General features: G+C 37.6%; 1 protein-coding gene across 4 annotated transcripts in view; it reads right to left on the reverse strand.

Annotated features, from left to right (window-relative positions):
* The window catches only part of LOC136037248 (transcription initiation factor TFIID subunit 5-like), a 94,434-nt gene extending 78,830 nt beyond the window's left edge, over positions 1 to 15,604 (reverse strand). Inside the window, exons 1-3 of one of the 4 annotated variants that reach the window (XM_065719861.1) lie at positions 15,529 to 15,588; positions 4,788 to 4,937; positions 3,018 to 3,478 (exon numbers count right to left, since the gene is read on the reverse strand). In XM_065719861.1, coding sequence (XP_065575933.1) covers positions 3,018 to 3,425 — 408 coding nt within the window. In that variant the 5' untranslated portion in view covers positions 3,426 to 3,478; positions 4,788 to 4,937; positions 15,529 to 15,588. Of the gene's footprint in view, positions 1 to 3,017; positions 3,479 to 4,787; positions 4,938 to 15,478 lie in introns of all 4 variants that reach the window. The other 3 variants (XM_065719862.1, XM_065719863.1, XM_065719864.1) reach the window with 3 other exon arrangements.
* Positions 15,605 to 18,446: the final 2,842 nt, after the last annotated feature.

The following is an 18,446-nucleotide window of genomic DNA, read 5'->3' on the forward strand; positions in this document are numbered from 1 at the left end:
ATCTAATTTTTGTTCAATCTTTCACTATTGATAATAATTAACAAATGTACAATTCAAATATCGACTGACAATACTGTTCATCATGCAATGCAGTTTATATGTAACAAGTACTTAAGAAGTTATATTTCAATAAAGAAAAAGAAGATGATCGGTCATGAAAACACAGATCTACTTGTAATATTTAGCAGACGACAACAAAAAAATTTAGAAACAGGTATTGTTTTGACTAGGAGCTTAAACATAGGATTTTCAAGGTAAAACTCATTACAGTGCGGTACCAAATTGTGGCTCGGTTAACACCAATACACTGAGATTCATTATCAACTGATTATTTAGAAATTTTCTAGTGAAAAGAACAAAGTATTATTACTTGCAGTAAACAAAAAACCATAAATAATATAAATGCAGAGCATTAAAAAAGACAGTGTGGAGCAGTACAACACTACCATCAAATTCGTAAATACCAAAAAGTAAATCATTTTCAACCAGGACTACCGGTTCCAGAGTTGCTTAACTTTAAAAATACCGAACTCATTCGTCCCATCTGCTTTCCCTTCTTATAAATCAAGTAGTAAACATATAGACAACAACACTTCATCCTTTAATATTAAAATTAAAATGCAACTTACCATGCTAAGCTTTATCTAGCCAGATAACAGACAATTCTTAGCCACCAACAGACAATTTTAAGTTTTTTCATGTCTCCGGGGAGCACTGATAAGTGGTACTAACCTGTGCATTCTCACAATCAGCTACAATCAGGGTTGCCACCTGCTGAGGGAAAAAATCACTAGGTTTTAGTGATTTGTTGGTTGATTTAGGGGTTTTCTTCAACCATCTAGTGATTTATGTGTTGATATAGTTTTTTTTTTTTTTTTTGTTTAGGCAATATAAAAGAGCACTAAAAATAGTGATAAATCATTTGGGGTGGCAACCTTAGCCACAACACTGTCCAGCCTCCTTGGTCATGGGTTACCCTCCATTGGGTTTTCTCTCACTTCACAGAAACGTTTCAGTCACGTGTTCATAGCACTGAGTGTATGGATAATTTTACTGTGTTTGATGAGATTTGAAAACGATGGATATTTTTCAGTTCTTCTTTCTCAAATATAAATTCTTAGTGCTTGATGGTATAATTTAGGAAGGAGTCTTAGTAATTTCGTTCGGGGGGGGGGGGGTGCGATCGCCCCTGTCATCCCCCCTTGATTTCGTGCTTGGACCAATGATAACCATCTACCCATGGTAGAGGATCCAACCTATGTTCATCTGTCCAAATGAGCTGATAAAATCATGTGACAACAACAAAAAATTAAAACATGACACCGAATGAAATGCCCAAAGATCAAAAGGACAAAACGCCAAATAGACTACAAGAAAAAACTAAAAATCCCAATACCTGTATTTTTCCTGCTTTTGTTTTGAAGGTTTCTTTCTAAATTTTGTATATATGCGAATAAGGCCCAGGCCCAGAAGTTTACACAAACAAGCCCACAATGATTTAATTCATGGAGAGGGGTTAGACGGAGGTTCGTAAACCTAGTCATCTATACATCTACCCAAAGTTATTGTCGTATCTCTACCATGAATGATGTGAGTTAAAAGCTACTGCTCAAGTTCTGATTTTAGGCTGTCCAGCAAATTCCAACCTCTACTGGGGATGTGAGGCAAAAGAGAGGATTCATCCATCTTCCTCATCAGGACTGCTGCCAAAAGAGACTGTCTAATCCTAGAGATTGGAATCCAGCAGGTCAATTTAATTTTAAAAGTGCTCGGTTGATACAATATCTTCCAATCGATGAAACAGAATTATGGATCGATTTCTTTTGAAAATGTTGATCAGTTCTTTAAAGATGTTAATGTGACCATTTAACAAAAATTTGTGGTCTGTACTAGCCCAAAAATTTGGATTCTTGGCTCCTGGTAGTATTGTTTTGGCACATTTAATTATTCTAAAAAATATTTGTTTTCAACTAAAATATGTTAAATATTTCTTCCTGGGTGGTAAAAATTCCAGCAAGGAGGAGATTAGTTGAGTCTTTAACTAAAACAAAAATAATTTAGAAACAAATTTCCTCCTTTTAAAACGTAATAAATGTCCAGCATCCCTCTTGAATCAAATGGAGCAGATGATAAACAAGCAGCCTGTATCCTATAATTTATAGCACACCTTATATTCTGATTCCTATGAATAACTGTTTGTGGGAAGTATGCTACATTATAAGCTAGGAGCTCTGCTCTCTAATTCTAATTCATTCCCTTAGAGTTGGACATATGTTAAAAATCACGTTCATTAGCATGGGCAAGCAACTTAGAAATTAAATTCTGGATATCAGGTACAATTTTATTCTATTAAGATGAAGCACATCTTTTGACTTCAGATCATAAGTAACACACTTTTCAGCTCATGGACATTATAAGCCTCCTGAAAAAAATATTTGCACAATTCATGAACACTTCATCTTCATAGTTTCTTGCAGTCAAATCAATTCTGTCTACATGGTGAACTTAAGAATTCATGAGCAAAAATAACATTACCCTGAATTTTAGTGAACAAAAATAGCAACATAGTCCAATGCTATGCTTACCTGGTATTGTCTACCTGGTGAAATATTGTCTATCTGCATGATAAGCATATATGCAAATAATTATTCAAATGCCCTCCTCTTCTTTTAGGGGAGTGGGGGCATTTAGAATTAGAAAATATAAAACCTCATAAAACACCAATTCTGAAACACAAACAAAACTGCAAAACACATAAAATCAGCAAACCTTTTTTAGCTCTTAAACTGGAGCCTTTTAGCTTCATGAATGTTGAACTTGAGGTTGGTTAATTATTCTATTACCTTTCAACCTAGTAATGAGTTGAGGATGTGTGAATGAAATGATGGAGCTGAATAATTTAGCCAGCCATTGTCCTTATAATTCATAATACATTTTTGAAACAACCTAAGCTAAATCAAACTTTATTACTACATATTTACCACAAGCCAAAAAATATGAATTATTTAATTTCCTACCTGAAACCAGTCTTCTTGTTCAACAGAAAACTTGTCCATAAACTGCTTAGCAATGTCTTCATTGCTGCTTTCAACAAGCTGTAAGTACATGTGAACAAAGACAGGAAACCTCACTAGCGACATTTCAGGACGATAGCTATCCAAAGCCTGATCTATGTATTTGGAAAAGCTTTTGTATGAATCAATATATGTTTTCGGGTCACTGCCAGTTGTCCTGGGCAATGACTGAAATCCGCCAATAGTTCCGTCTGCTTCATTTTCTGACAGACCAGTTTCTTTACGAAGTAAATCTTCAGTAGCTCTCAAATCCCTTTTCCTCAGGTAATTTAAAACAAACATAAGCGATTTCTTGTCATCATCAGGCACATTTCTTTGATTAGCAGGATCATTGCTATCAACTGAAGCCATAGTAGTCAAATTTATCCCTGGTAATCTGTGCTGCAAACAGTATAATACTAATTCTAAAAAAAAGATTCAATCAATAATCATGGTGATAAACAATCAAAGCTTTTGTATGTCACAATAGCAATTTATAGCCTCTGGCATGTTGGCTGTACAAGAATAAGTGTATGTATTGTTTTTATTTTGTCAATAAGTCAAGTCATTAGTTCGGCAAGAAGGATGGAGGGTCCACTGATGCTTCATTCAAATTTTTAAATTACCTATTTGTTTTAATGCTACATCAAAACAAAGACAATCAGAAATCGAGGGAAATAATACTTCAAGCATAAAACAACCATAAATCACTATCAATAAATAAATCAGCCCCAAAACAAACAAAATAATAATTGATACTCATGTTTAACTTAAAACAAGCAGATGCTACCCAAAAGAGGAATAGGACTAATGTCCCCTATACTTTCTATTACTTAAAACAATTTTTAATAACTTTCAAAACATGTTGAGACAAATCAAAACACCATGTGCACTTCCAGGTTATCAACAGGGTGTAACTGCAACATCTCAGGTACACCAATGGATACTAAACTGAAAATTTATGAGTGAGCCAAACAAACTTAAAAGACACTATCTGAATCATATACACAAATGTAATGCACCATATACACATATGTAATGCATCAGGAATGGCTAAGGGAATTAAGTTAAAATTTTCATTTTAGCACAGCAAATGGGAGAGAGAATTAAATCAAAAGACAATAAGTGCATCATGATTATCGAAATGGCATTTATGCAATAGCTCAGAAAAGCTAATGGTATTAAGTTGAACTTTTCAGCAAAGTATAACTTTATCAAAAAACATTCTAATGCATCCAGGTTCTCAAAAGGGCATATCTCCAATTTCTCAAAAACAACTAAGTGTATTAAGTTAAAACATTCAGGGAATAAAGTTGAACTAAATCAAAAGAAACTATTTATATCCAGGTTGTCAGAATGGCATGTCTGCAAAATCTCAGGGATGGTCAAGAGTATAAATTAACAGCTTAAGGGACCCAGGTCAAACTGCGAGGGAAAATTGGATAGAGAGATAAGGTACATTTTAAGTTTCAACAGGTTTGAAATTTTCTTTTCTTTGTTGATTTGAATAAAATTCCTGGCCATAAAAACAATTTGATTAAGGTTTCAGACCCAAAGAAACCTCAACTGGAAACAAATATGGTTGCTTTTTCATTGATGTTTCTTTTCTTTTTAATAGAATTTTTTTGATAAAAGAACTCAAAATACATTTATTCAAACAATCAAGCATGTAAAACAAAATGCAACACATTAAATGTCTTATAATCTAAATGATCAATAAATATTAATATATACTCAAGGTTGTAACGTGAGGGGGTCAGAAGAGCTTCAGTTCTACAAAATCCCAAATATTATGGAGAGTCTTGATCCATTTATTCTATCTTTCTTGGCTTTACTCCAACTGGCCATGGCTCTGAGCGTTTCATCACTTCCACCAAGTTGATTCTAATTCAAAAATAGATTGTCTCAGTGACAGACAAAGCTGGCATAACCCTTTTTAGGATTTGTATAAAAATGATTTCATTTCACTTATTGATAGATAGTCTATAATCCATTAAAGGATAGAACAAAGGTAGATAGGCATGGAGTAAGGGTAATTCAAATTAACTTTTCCTTACTGGGAAAGCCCACTGGAACTGCAATTGGGATAACTAAGATTTTTGGGTTGACTCATGACAAACAGTGTCCATTGGACTTGTATGCAAAACAGTGGATTGAAACTGCCTGGACTCATGCCCTCCACATAATATGTAAATATAAAGCCTTAGTTATTTTTTTATTTATTTGAAAACCCGTCAATCATACGAAATGAAAAAGACGGAGCACGAACATATAAATATAAGAAAATATATAAGAACATATCAGAGGAGACATAACTAGAAAGAGACTCAACTAATAAAAGGGCAAACAAAATAGCACTAAAATTAATAAAACGAAAACAGATCTATTGTAAAAGGAGATTATACCAATCGTGATCTACTATTTTAATACTGTGTCTTTTGATTACATTTTCAACTGCAACATGAGGGTCAGTTATGTGATACTTTTTAATGAGGATTGAGTTTCTGTACCAGGGAGGAAAACGTAGGAGGTATTTAGCAAAACGGAAGAAAAGCGCACGGATTTTAGACAATTCAGCCTTCGAGAATAGTTTCCAAAATGGTGCCAGGTACAGAATATGAGGTGAAACAGTAGCGTTATAAAGGCTGGCAAGGAGGGGCGGCTAAAACGGAATTTAGCAGAGACTATGGAAGCATACGAGCCGGAGATTCGTCGACTGAGGTGTTTGATCAGTAGAAGACGTGTATGCCTTAGAGACGAGCCAATAGGGACTCCGAGGTAATTTATGTGGTCAGCAGTACTCACGAGATTTTCACCAAAAAGCAGTGAAGGCACGTGTGATGTTCTACTTAAGTTCAAGACGTCGTCGGCGTAGCATACTAAGGAGGTGTCTATAGAGGAAAGAATGCATGAGGTTGGGCATTTATCTTGTGCTTGAAGAACATAATTATTGAACAAATGAGGGGAGGAGACAGCTCCCTGGCGGGCACCCTTCAAAACGGGGATCAATTTTTCATGAGGCCGGGGAGGCAAATTTTTGTCGGGAGGAAGCTTTAGGCGAATGGACAGCCTCGAGTACATATCACGTAGGGATCGAACTATGCAGGGATTCAGACCTCACTGTGAAGCTTTTAATAACATTGCAGCGTGTATGAGTGAATCGAATGCACGGCTGATGTTATGACTAGCTAAGGCTATGCTCTCTCCAGAAAAATCCGCATCGAGTAGCACACTCACTACAGCCGCCAAGGCATCGGCACAACCAGTGCGGCGCTTAAATCTGAATTGACGTGGCGGGGTGTAGCATTTAGTTTCCAGTTCATTAATGAATAGAAGCTCGAATAGTTTACATAAAGATTTGGCGACTGTAATGGGGCGGAAAGACGAGCATTTGATTTCATTTTTCCCTTTCTTCGGAATGGGGGTAAGATCCCCTATGCAGAAGGATGAGGGAACAACACCTTGCATGAAGATCATCTGCATAAGAAGCGAAAGATGCATAGCGAGAACCGAACCACCATGTTTAATATGGATAGCGCTAACACGGTCAATTCTGCAAGAAGGCTTATTTTTCAACCGACGAATTGCTTGAATAACGGACTCTAAACTGACAACAAAATCACCGTGCGGAAGCTTATCAAGGAGCTCATCCAATTCTCTCTCGTACATGTCTTCAAGCTGGGGGTTAGGAGCTGCAAATTCACTCGTATAATAAGAATACCAATCCTCGACCGGGATTTCAGACGGCGACAACAGAGGGGTAGGCTTTGCCAAAGATACAGACTTGAAAAGAAAATATCGATCCTGTTTTGCACGGGCGGAATAGCTATCAACGAGAGATTTGCGGTGGAGGGAGAGCGCCTTCGAGAATCTGCGCTTCGTAGTCAGTCTGATGCTATTAATGGTACCAGATCTTGGGCGCCCACAATCTTTCCATACCGAAAACCAGAATTTTGCTCGATGACAAGCGGCCACCAGCGAATGACTTTCGGGCCATTTTTGCACCCTCCCTTTACGAACTTTTACTTTAGGTACCGCTAACCTCTCAGCATGAAGGAGAGCGTGACAAATTTCAGTACAATAAATATTGAGACAAATTCGGACTTCTTCTTTAGAGAGATCTTTCGGTTTTTGGAGGAGATTAAAGGGAATACGGATTTTATTAAGAATTTCTTCTGTCGCCAGAGCAAATAGTTGCTTATCAGCCTTAAGCCAATCAAGACGAAATTTAGGCTGTTGAGTTTCCTGGCGGGTTTGGTGACCATTCGAAGAGAAAATATGTACAGAAGACGAGACAGGAAGGTGGTCAGAAATTTGATAGTCCGTTACTACCCTAACATTTTGAACAGTTAAATTATGAGAAATGGCAACATGGTCTAGATTTGACACACTGGAGGAGCTGTGAATATATGTAAAATCCCTATCTTTTCCTACCACAGCAACGTAATCACCAAAAAGATTCTTAATCAAAGAGGTACGAGATGATTGTAGAGAAGAAATCTCAGAAAGGTTGCAGTTGAAATCTCCAATTACTACACAAGAAAAACCCTGGCGCTTAATTTTAGATATACATGAATTTAGTTTCTCACAAGAAAGGGCAAAAAGACGTTCTGAACGCTCATCTTTATAATCTGTTGGCAAATACAAGTTAATAAATACACAACTTTCAATTCGTACTGCGAAAAAATTGTCAGACTTTTCGAATAGACTGGACAGAACACATGACCGAACAAACGTAGCTAGGCCTCCTGAAGGTCTTCCTCGGCTGCCGCTCTGTTTAGCTGGGACTTTGTAGGCCTTCGTGGTATGATTCAGTTCTAGCAGGTTTTCACTTTGCACGGTAATCAAGTGCTCTTGAATGCACACTACATCATGTTCGACACTTAAATCACTAAGGATCGGAGCTTCTCAATGAACGAGCCATTGATGTTCCATGAAATGAAGCTATAGCACTTGCTCATGATTTCTGTAGTTGCCTGTTTTTGGGACAACTAATACTGTAGCAGGTATGACCCGGCACTTTACACTCTACACAAAAAGGGAGTTTTGAGCAGGGAGCTTCGCGCGTGGAAATGTGCTCATGCGAGCCACATTTTGAACATGTTGATGGATTTTCACAGTTGGAAGCTATATGGCCTATCCTGTGGCAGTTAAAACAACGGCGCGGAAGGAAGACAAATTCTTGGGCTTGTAATCGTTCGTAGCCAATTCTAACCAAGTTTTCAAGGAAAACTTCAAGATCACTCCGCGTCTGAAAATATACTTTATATGTTCTCGACTTTCCACACTGGGTTACCTTCGTACATTTTGGTATTAATTCTTTGAGCTTCGAGTGATCGATATCCTCCAGCACGCGCTTGACCACGCCGATATAAGCAGATTCTTTTAATGAGGCATTTAGACTTGGGCTTGATGTTTTCATAGTTTCAACTAATTTTGTGGCTGCTGTCTTAGTTCGAACGACAAGTTTCCACTCGTTTTTGGTGCACTTTAATTCCGTAACGTCTTCCACAGAGTTCTGACACATGGAGTCCAAGAAAACCTTGCGTTCGTTTGGGCCTTTAAGGTCAGTTGGTGGGTTTTTCACCATAACAGCGTGTGACAGCTTTGAGGGGGGTGCACAATTTAAGGATTGCTGAGAGGGCTTAGGCAGGCTCATTTGAGGGTGGGTTAGCGTTGCTAGAGCACCATTCAACTTCCTAGACATTTCGTTTATTTTAGAATTAGCTGTGGCGCTAACAGCATCGCCTATTGCGGGAACTTCACAGGGGCTGAATATCACGAATTTAGGAATGTTCACCTTTTGCTTCGCGGCGTTTACTAAGGTTTTTGACATTTCGAGAATATTGTCCTCATCTTTGGAACGGATTACTACTCTATTAGGCTCATTAAGTTCTGTATGGAGAATTCGTTTAGCTAGTATAATTGTCTCATGGTCGTAGTAGCCTAACGCTGGTTTGATAATTGATTCCATTTTAATGCCATCGTTTAGCGCTCTGCTAATGAAGTTCAATACTGCATTTAATATCAGTTTCTCACCCATCTTACGAGTCCCAAAGAAAATCCAAAAGCATAGTCCTTTAAACCGGTTCTGACGTCAAAATCTTGATAGTTATTGTAGGTCAGAAATTCACTGTAGGTAATTATCAAGTTCAAAGTCCCAAGGTATTTGATATTTAAGTATCGATTTCAAATTCACGTAGTAAAAATGTCAATAGCAAATAAATCTAAACAATCGGATAAATAATGTCTCTAGGGAAGTCACACAGGTTGAAGCCTTATAATAAATGTCTCTAGGGAAATACCATAGGTTGAAGCCTTACTCAATTGATTTCCTATATATTTGATTTGTTATATATTTCCTATACATTTAGCCATCACTCTTGGTTCAACTTGTGCACCCCTGAATTGAATCAATGCTGAAAACATTATGAAACAGAAAAACACACATGGGAAGTATGTAATTTGGGCTACACATTTGCAAATTAAAGGGGTTGGGGTAAAGTAGCCTAAAGCAGAATCACTTTCAAAATTTATTAATTACAATTTTTTGTATACTATAAAGTAAAATTATTTTCTTAAAGTATTCTAATGTAGCCAGAGCATTGAACCTAAAAAAAATTTAAATATTTACTTATATAATTCCTAAAAAATGTTTTACTTCACTTTACTCTCTTCTTCCTCTCTAATGAACAAAGATATAGGCTAAATATTGGAGAATTTAAGATTTTCAAAAGTTTGATGCTTTTCTTCCTGCTGCTTGTTTGATGTCTACTTTAAATTAACAAAAAGAAAAGAGCAGCATTATAGAAAATAAAAGAGCATAAAATTTGGGCAATCTATCTACATCAATTGAATGCCAAACAAGCAAAATGAAAATGCATGGAATATGTATATATTTTGAAATATATATTTGTGCATTAGGGAAAGTACCAGTAAAGTAAACTGAAGTGCTTTGAGGAATGATACAGGTATCTTAGAATTTAATGTAGTTTTCAGAATTTTACAGTGTTCCTTTCTGGAGAGGCCAGTGACTAAAGCTATTAAAATGTTTTGTTTTTTTTTAATACCACAGTCTACATGATTCCCTTTTGACATGGTCATAGATTACCTTAATTCGCACTTCAGAGCAATAAGGTCCAATGGATCTGTGTTGCTCTGTGAGTGATGATGACTGACACCTGTTACTAATCTGGATCATGCCAGCAGTATTTCTGGTTCCTGCATGAATACTCATTATCCAGTAACTTCTTGAAAGTTACAGGTGAAGTTGCTGACACTGTAGACTTGGAGAGGGAATTCAAGTTGTTGACAACTCTTTTGAAGAAGAAGTATTGATGCATTCTTGTGTTCATGTGGCATTTAGAAACTTTCTTTGAATGGCCTCTTGTATGGCATTGGTAGGACTTATTCAGGTTGAGGAGACTAGATGTGTCATTGGAGAGTTTGTGGGTATGCAGCATGTCACCTTGTCTGTGGTGGTACACCAGAGTAGGTAGTTTGAGTTTTTTTAACCTTTCATCATCATTTCGTCTTTCAGCCCATCTATAGCCTTGGTGGCACACCTCTGCAAGCCTTCAAGAAGTCTTGTGTTGCCTTTACATTGGTGAGTGGCTATGCAGTTTCCAAAGTCAAGGTTGGGTCTTATGATGGCCTTGTAAAGTTTAAGAAGACTTTGGGGGATCTCCTTGTAATAGATCTCTTGAGTAGGCCAAGTCTTGTGTTAGATTTAGAAACCACATTCCTTATGTAGGAGTGAAACTTGAGCTGATTATCAACAAGTACCCCAAATCCCTTTTTCATTGTGGGTTTGAAGATCAATCCTTGCTTGCTTGTCAAGATCCCACATTGAGTAGTACAAAAAAAAATAACAATAAAGAAAACATAAAATCAAGAAACCTGTGAAGAGCTGCTAATGGAGAAAAAATAAGGCTTTTTAAGTATTTTACTCTATAGTTGCTATAGAATGGGCTGAACTTTTAAAATGAAAAATTCTAGACAAGATACTTTTTGCTATCTTGGAAATTTGTTAGGTTAGGAAAATGAAACTTTGAGCAATGAATCCAGTACCAAAGACCTACTATGTGAAGGTATTGGCAAACTTCTATGTTAATCCTCTTCTGATTTCCATGTCTTGGAAATGCGCCTACTTGACAGGTCCTATAGCCATTGGAACTTGGACAAAACAATACTATGCCATAATTTTTGGTTTTCAGGATATTTTTTTTTCTTTGGTTTTGTTATGAAAATGCATTATGTTATTTGAGTAGAATTTTAAGCCATATCAATGGGTGTTTTTCTAAATTTAGGAAATTTATCTACATATCTTTGAAACCTTATAAATAAGAATTGAGCAAAGTTGTGAAGCTAAAAATCATTTTCTTGTACTTTATTTAAGCAGAGGAAAAATTTGCAAGGTTTCACATTTTATAAACAAAGTGGCCATTCAGTGGTTATTTTGGCAGTTTACAGATGTACCACCAATACCATATGTACAAGGTCAACCTGTATATTTTTAGCCTTGTGTTTGTAGCATCCTGCTGGGCACACTTGCTTATTAGTTTAGTGTGCTTTTGTTATGTGCTTATATTGTTGTAGCATCCTGCTGAGATTGCTTGCTTATCAGCTTAGTGTTGCTTTTGTTATGTGCTTATGTTGTTATATTTACAGGTGCTTGGGTCATAATAAAGAGCTAAATCAACTTGAGACTTGGGAATTCTACATGGTGTTAGAAGTGGGATTTGCTGGTATTCCATGGCAAGCAAAGTGTCCTTTGAGTTTTGTGACCACATGAGAAGTGGGGGTGGAGGTTAGGTTGTCCACCTCAAAATAGCGGCTGTAATAGTCGACTGTTATTGCATACTGCTTCCCGTTCCATTCAAACAAATCACATCCCACATGCTGCCATGGTAGTGACAGGATCGGCGTGGGAATCATTGGCTCTTTTTGATTGTTTGACATTGTGTGAGTGCAGGCATCACATCTTTGGATAAACCTTTCAATGTCTTTTCTGATACCTGGCGAGTAAATGATCTTTCGGGCTCTTTTTGCAGTCCAGTCAATGACCTACTTATCTATGGAGCCATACAAGAAGAGCACAACAGAAGACTTCCGGACGTGCTCAAAAGAGCTAGACAGAATGGGGTGAAATTTAATAGATCAAAGTGCCAGATTGCAGTCCAGTCAGTCTGCTACTTTGGCCACATCATCAGCAATGCTGGCATCAAACCAGACCCCGAGAAACTCCGTGCTATCAATGAGATGCCAACTCCAAAATCGAAGGAAGAACTGCAGACTCTCCTTGGAATGCTAAATTTTCTCTCAAGGTACATCCCAAACCTGGCAACACAGAACCAACCATTAAGGGATCTGATTAAAGCTAACAAGTTCAAATGGAAAGAGCTCCACATTAAATGTCTCAACCAGCTCAAAGAGTCCATAGTAACCAACCTGGCTTTCTTTGACAGCTCCAGCCCAACCCTTGAGCTTGAAGTTGATGCCTCAAAACATGGACTAGGGGCACAAATATCCGCAAATGGCAAAATCTTTGCTTATGCATTGAGATTGCTGAGTAAATTTGAACAGAACTACTCACAGCTAGAAAAGGAACTCTTTGCCATAGTCTATGACTGCCTATATACCTATACGGAAGGAAAGTACAAGTCATCACGGATCATTGACCACTCAAATCTATACTAATCAAACCCCTCCATACAGCACCACCAAGGATTCAATGCCTGATGATGTACATACAGCCATATGACTTGACTTTCAAGTACAAAGCCAGTATTGAAATCCCTGTCACAGATGCACTCTCAAGACTACATCTTCCAGACATTGATGAAGAATTACACAAAGAGATTGAAATCTTTGTACATTTATTTGTAAAATCCATACCTGCCACGGGCAGCATACTGGAGGAGATCAAACAGGAGACCTTGACAGATCACAAACTCCAAGTGCTGAAGAGGGTCATCTTGGAGGGATGGCCTGACAACAAGAGACAATGCCCAAACACCATAGTCTAATACTGGAGTATTTGCCAAGATCTCTCAATGCATGATGACCTGATCTTCAAAGGTTCAAGATTTGTCATTCCTACCAGTCTACAAGACAACATCTTAAAGGGACTACATTCTGCTCATTTGGGCACTGAAAAAACCAAGCAAAGAGCCCAAATGATCATTTACTGGCCAGGTATCAGAAAAGAGATTGAAAGGTTTATCCAAAGATGTGATGCCTGCACTCACATGATGTCAAACAATCAAAAAGAGCCAATGATTCCCATGCCAATCCTGTCACTACCATGGCAGCATGTGGGATGTGATTTGTTTGAATGGAATGGGAAGCAGTACGCAATAACAGTTGACTATTACAGCAGCTATTTTAAGGTAGACAACCTAACCTCCACCACCACTTCTCATGTGGTCACAAAACTCAAAGGACACTTTGCTTGCCATGGAATACCAGCAATTCTCACTTCTGATAATGGGCCACAGTTCAGTTCCAGCAAATTCAGGCTATTCACAGAAAACTGGGGCATTGAACATCAAACGTCTAGCCCTTATCACCCCACAGCAAATGGGCTTGTCAAGAAATGCGTGCAAACCTGTAAGAGAATCTTGAACAAGTCCAAGATCAGTGGACAGGACCCATACATCAGTATCTTAGAATACCAGAACACGCCCGTAGACGGTATGGCAGCACCAGCCCAGCAGCTCATGAGCCGACAGCTGCAATCAGTCCTCCCTGTCATGCAGAAGCATCTAGAGAAGAACATCATGCCCAAAGCAAGCTTTCAGACACACAGAGAAAAATCAAGAGTGCAACAGAAGGAGTACTATGACAGGACCGCTAAATCCCTACCCAAAATTCAGGTAGGGTCAAGAGTGAGTGTCTAAATGACACCCAGCAGTCCTAGGAAGAGAGGAACCATTGTCAAAGTGTGCCCACAGCCACAATCCTACACAATTGCTACTGACAAGAGATCAATGCTCTGACGCAACAGGGTCAGACTCTCCCATAGGAATTCAGACAAAGCAATCCACTCAAAACTAGACTACCAAAATGTAGAAACCACCCAACTGTCCAAATTGGTACCCAAAGTCAGTCCGGTTGAGCATCCAGCCTCACCCAGCCTGGCAGCCTCCCCCCCCCCCCTGAACACAATGGAAATATTGTCAATGCCCCTACTAGCGCTGTAACACAGCAACAAACAAGACCAGTCCCGGACAGAGGCGGAGTGACACAAACAAGATTGGGTAGAACAATAATCAAACCCACCAGGTTAAACTTATAGAGACAATATCATGCTCAGAAAAAGGAAGATGTAGCATCCTGCTGGGCATGCTTGCTTATTAGTTTAGTGTGCTTTTGTTATGTGCTTATATTGTTGTAGCATCCTGCTGAGATTGCTTGCTTATCAGCTTAGTGTTGCTTTTGTTATGTGCTTATGTTGTTATATTTACATGTGCTTGGGTCATAATAAAGAGCTAAATCAACTTTAGACTTAGGAATTCTACAGTGTTTTTGTAGTGATTTGTTGATTTCAGTGTGCTAAAAAAGCTATAAGGGTCCCAGCCCTCTAGAAGGAGATGGAGTGGAGGTAGGTGCTTTAAAATACCTTCCTATGCCATATGTTGGTTTCAAGATTCATCCCTGAGTTTCATTTTTTCTAACCTAGCCTACCACTTTCCAAGATAGTGAAAAGTGGCTTGTCTAAAATTTTACCCCCTTACATGGAGGTAGCTATTTAGAATGTGTTAGAAAGTTCTATCAAATTGTTTGATCTGAAAAAAATCAAAGCCTAAGTTTCTTTGTCACAAACAAAAAACAAATATCCTAGTCTTATTAAGGATACAACACCAAAAAGGCCATGGTTCAAAAATCTGTATCTGATACAGTAGGCTATCTCTTGGTTACCAATTTGGGTAAGGTTTGTATTAACAGACTATTCAGTCTGTAATACTCTTACCCTATTTAATGTAAGAAATAAACTTACCTCTATAGTCATAGGCCTAATTACATTCTGAATCCAAATTTAACATGCATTTGTGCAAGAATTAAACTTAATCCCCACTCCTGTATGTAGGCTACTGATGCACAGTAGCCTACATATAGGGGTGTGGGTAAACTTTATCTTGTAACACAAATGAATGTTAAATTTGGATTCAGGATGCAGCAATTATGACTACAGAGGTAGGCCTAGACTAAGTTTATTTCTTAGCTACCACCATATTCTGTGAAAATATATACCTTACCCACCAATTTTTAGTCCATGCTAGGCCTAAGCTACCTAAAATTTGGCTAATAGGCTATTATCTATGAATTTACCAAGTCTATTGGCTAGGATAGAATATAAAAAGTGGCCTAGGGAAACAAAAAAAAATTCCAATTTATCGTAATAATGCACTTTTAGGTTATACCACTTGGAATTCGTGACTTAAGAACTTCCAATGTTCAGTGTTAGTCTTACATTTGAAAGATATGCACGTTTTAGAGATTTGGTTAAATTGCGGAAATGTGTATGAACACGGGCTCAGACAACGTAGAGTTGCGTTTGATTCACTTTTTAAGTTAATTGAAATCATCATTCCGACGTTTTATTTGCGATTTTTCGTTAACTGGGAGCGTTCGATTTGTCAAACGTTGACTGAATGCTAATGAAAAGTTGACTTTCAGCGACTTTTTGAAATTGTACGTTCGTCTCAAGTTAACTAGGAAAGAAGGTAGAAGTTTCAATTATAGCTAATCACGGAAATCATGGAGTATGTCTGGGATACAAAATCGTTTGCTTTAAGTTGTAATTTTCTTGTGAGTATTGGTGATTCTTTGTATTTCTGTGATTATTTTACCATAACTACACTTTAGACAATTGTGATTGCAGCTGAATGCTTCAGTTACCTGACCAGGGTTTACCTGGTCCCACCCAAAATTTCCATCCCCCCTACTCTCAACCTCTAATTGGAATTTTCCCTAACAGACAAAGTGTAACAATATATACACCAGGAGATCTCTAGAATAGCTCAACTCAACCATGTGTTACTGCAAGCCATAACTCAATCCCGCCACCCCAAAGTTATATTATACCTCACACCTACCCAAGCTACTCCATCCCAACCTTAAACGAATTTTCTGCACTCAATGAAGAGAGTTACCCAGCATTACCCTCTTATGACAGTGATGAAGAGCTCAGAACATCATCCAATGGAAATAGAAGGCATCATAATGCATGAAAATGGATCAGTATTACCAATAGTAGGACAGAATCCAAACATTGGTATAAAAAGGAGGGATTTGTCCCCAAATAATGAAAATGGTGTAAATACAAAGTGTAAGCAAAGGAAAGCTGAAGCACCTCAAGCGAAATACACTAACAAGGATACACCAAGCTTCCCAGAGCAAGAACAGTATAAAGTGTTAATAGGAATTGTAATTGCACAAAATGGGAAAACATTTAGGTGTTGGGATTGATGGTAATGAAAGAGCAGACAGAGCTGCAAAGCAGGCCACAAAAATGACAGGCCCCTTTACTGAACGTGATTCTCCTATGGAAGTTAAGATGATTGATAAAGTGATAAAGAATCTAGATACATTTTCTTTTGAGGAAAACCGGAATTTGTCAGGCAACTATTTTGTCACCTGCAAAACCACAAGGAGCCATGAATTAAAAATATGTGACAAACTAACAAGATAATAGGGAGTTATTTTGTTTCGGCTAAGATCTCAATATGCAGGGGTTCAATCCTATCGCGCAAGATTTTTTGGAGAGGATGAATATTGCACATATTATAACAATGAAGAGACAATTGCACATGTGCTTCTAAATTGTGATAATTATTAACATCAAAGACAAAGTTTCGTAAAGTTCCTTACTCAGAATTCTATGCAATGTAATATAAGCCTTCTTTTGGGTGGAGTGGCTGACGAAAAACTTAGTATACAAATTTTTCGACTCGTAGTTCAGTTTCTACAAAACATAGGAGTAGACAAGAAGATTTAGACTAATGTGCTATTTAAACTTGTCAGATGATGTGTATCAATGCAAGACAATATTAGTAAAATGGGAAATTTTAGCTTTGGGAGGCAAATCCGCCTTTCCTTGTACTTTCAACTTTCCAGGATGATGTATTTAGAACCATTGAATGAGGACCTAAGTGACATCTGCAGTCAAGAAAGGTCCGAAATCTGCTGCTGCTGCTGCTGCTGCGTGGAGTATGTCTTCAGATGGATCCAAGATAAAGGCACCACTTTTGTATACCAATGTGGTGAGCTTATTGGGCTTGCTTTTTTCTTGTCTGGGTGGGTTGCACTAAAATATACTTAAAAACTATGTTATTACCCTAGTTAAAACTGGCTTTTTTCTTGTGTGGGTGGGTAGGTTTTTTTTTCAACAAGCACTCCTAAAACATAACAACTTATTTTGTGATCTAGAAATAATACCTTTAAAACTTGGAATAATATTCAAACCAGGAAATTGCAAGCCAATTCTGGAAAAAAACAAAAATTGAGACTTGGAAATATTTAGAGCGAGACAATTTGCTTCAAACAACTTATAAAATTTTTATCAGTATTTGAAGCCTTATTATCAAATTAATTTGATCCCGCTCGGCACAAACAATAGTACTATCATCATCAAAAGCAAATAAATAAACATTTTGTTCATAATATATTGAATTAGGATACTGCAAGTCTGCAACTCATCTGGGTGACATTTATTGTAAAAATGGACATTGGAACATCTCTTATAGCCCAATAAAAAACATTGGCATATACAATATAAAGCAAACGACCAAGGATAGACCCTTGTGGAGACCCAAAGTCTACTTTGGCCTTAATATCAGATCCTGGATCAAAAGAAATAAACTGGCCATGAAAATCAAGTTGAAACCATTCTAGTGCTTCTCCCCGAACACCAAAATTCGAAAATTTTGCAAGTAGAATATCATGGGACAAACTGTAAAAAGTTTTTCTTACATCCAAAAAATTACCTCTGGCATTTTCTTCAAGTCTAAAGCATTATTCACAAAATAGAGAAGACCAATACAAGCCTGTTCAATAGAATGCATTGGATGAAACCCAAACTGGTGCTCACAAAAAAATTTCTTCGCTGCAAAGAAATCTGCCAAACGAGAATAGAATGGTTTTTCAAAAATCTTTGAAAATGTAAAAAGAAGGGAAATAGGCCGGTAATTTGACGGATCACTCTTGCTACCACCTTTGTGGTTGACGATTATACGCGTGAACTTCAGTGCCTGAGAGAAAACTCCAAGTTCAAACGACCTATTATGTAGTTTGGCAGTGGAGTCACTATTGCTGGGAGAAAAGACTTGACTACTCGAGTGGGTACTGAATCAGGCCCTGAAGAAGATGATCCTTTTAAATTAGAAGCTA

This window comes from Artemia franciscana, chromosome 16 (assembly GCF_032884065.1).
Source record: "Artemia franciscana chromosome 16, ASM3288406v1, whole genome shotgun sequence".
In the NCBI taxonomy this organism is placed as follows: domain Eukaryota; kingdom Metazoa; phylum Arthropoda; class Branchiopoda; order Anostraca; family Artemiidae; genus Artemia; species Artemia franciscana.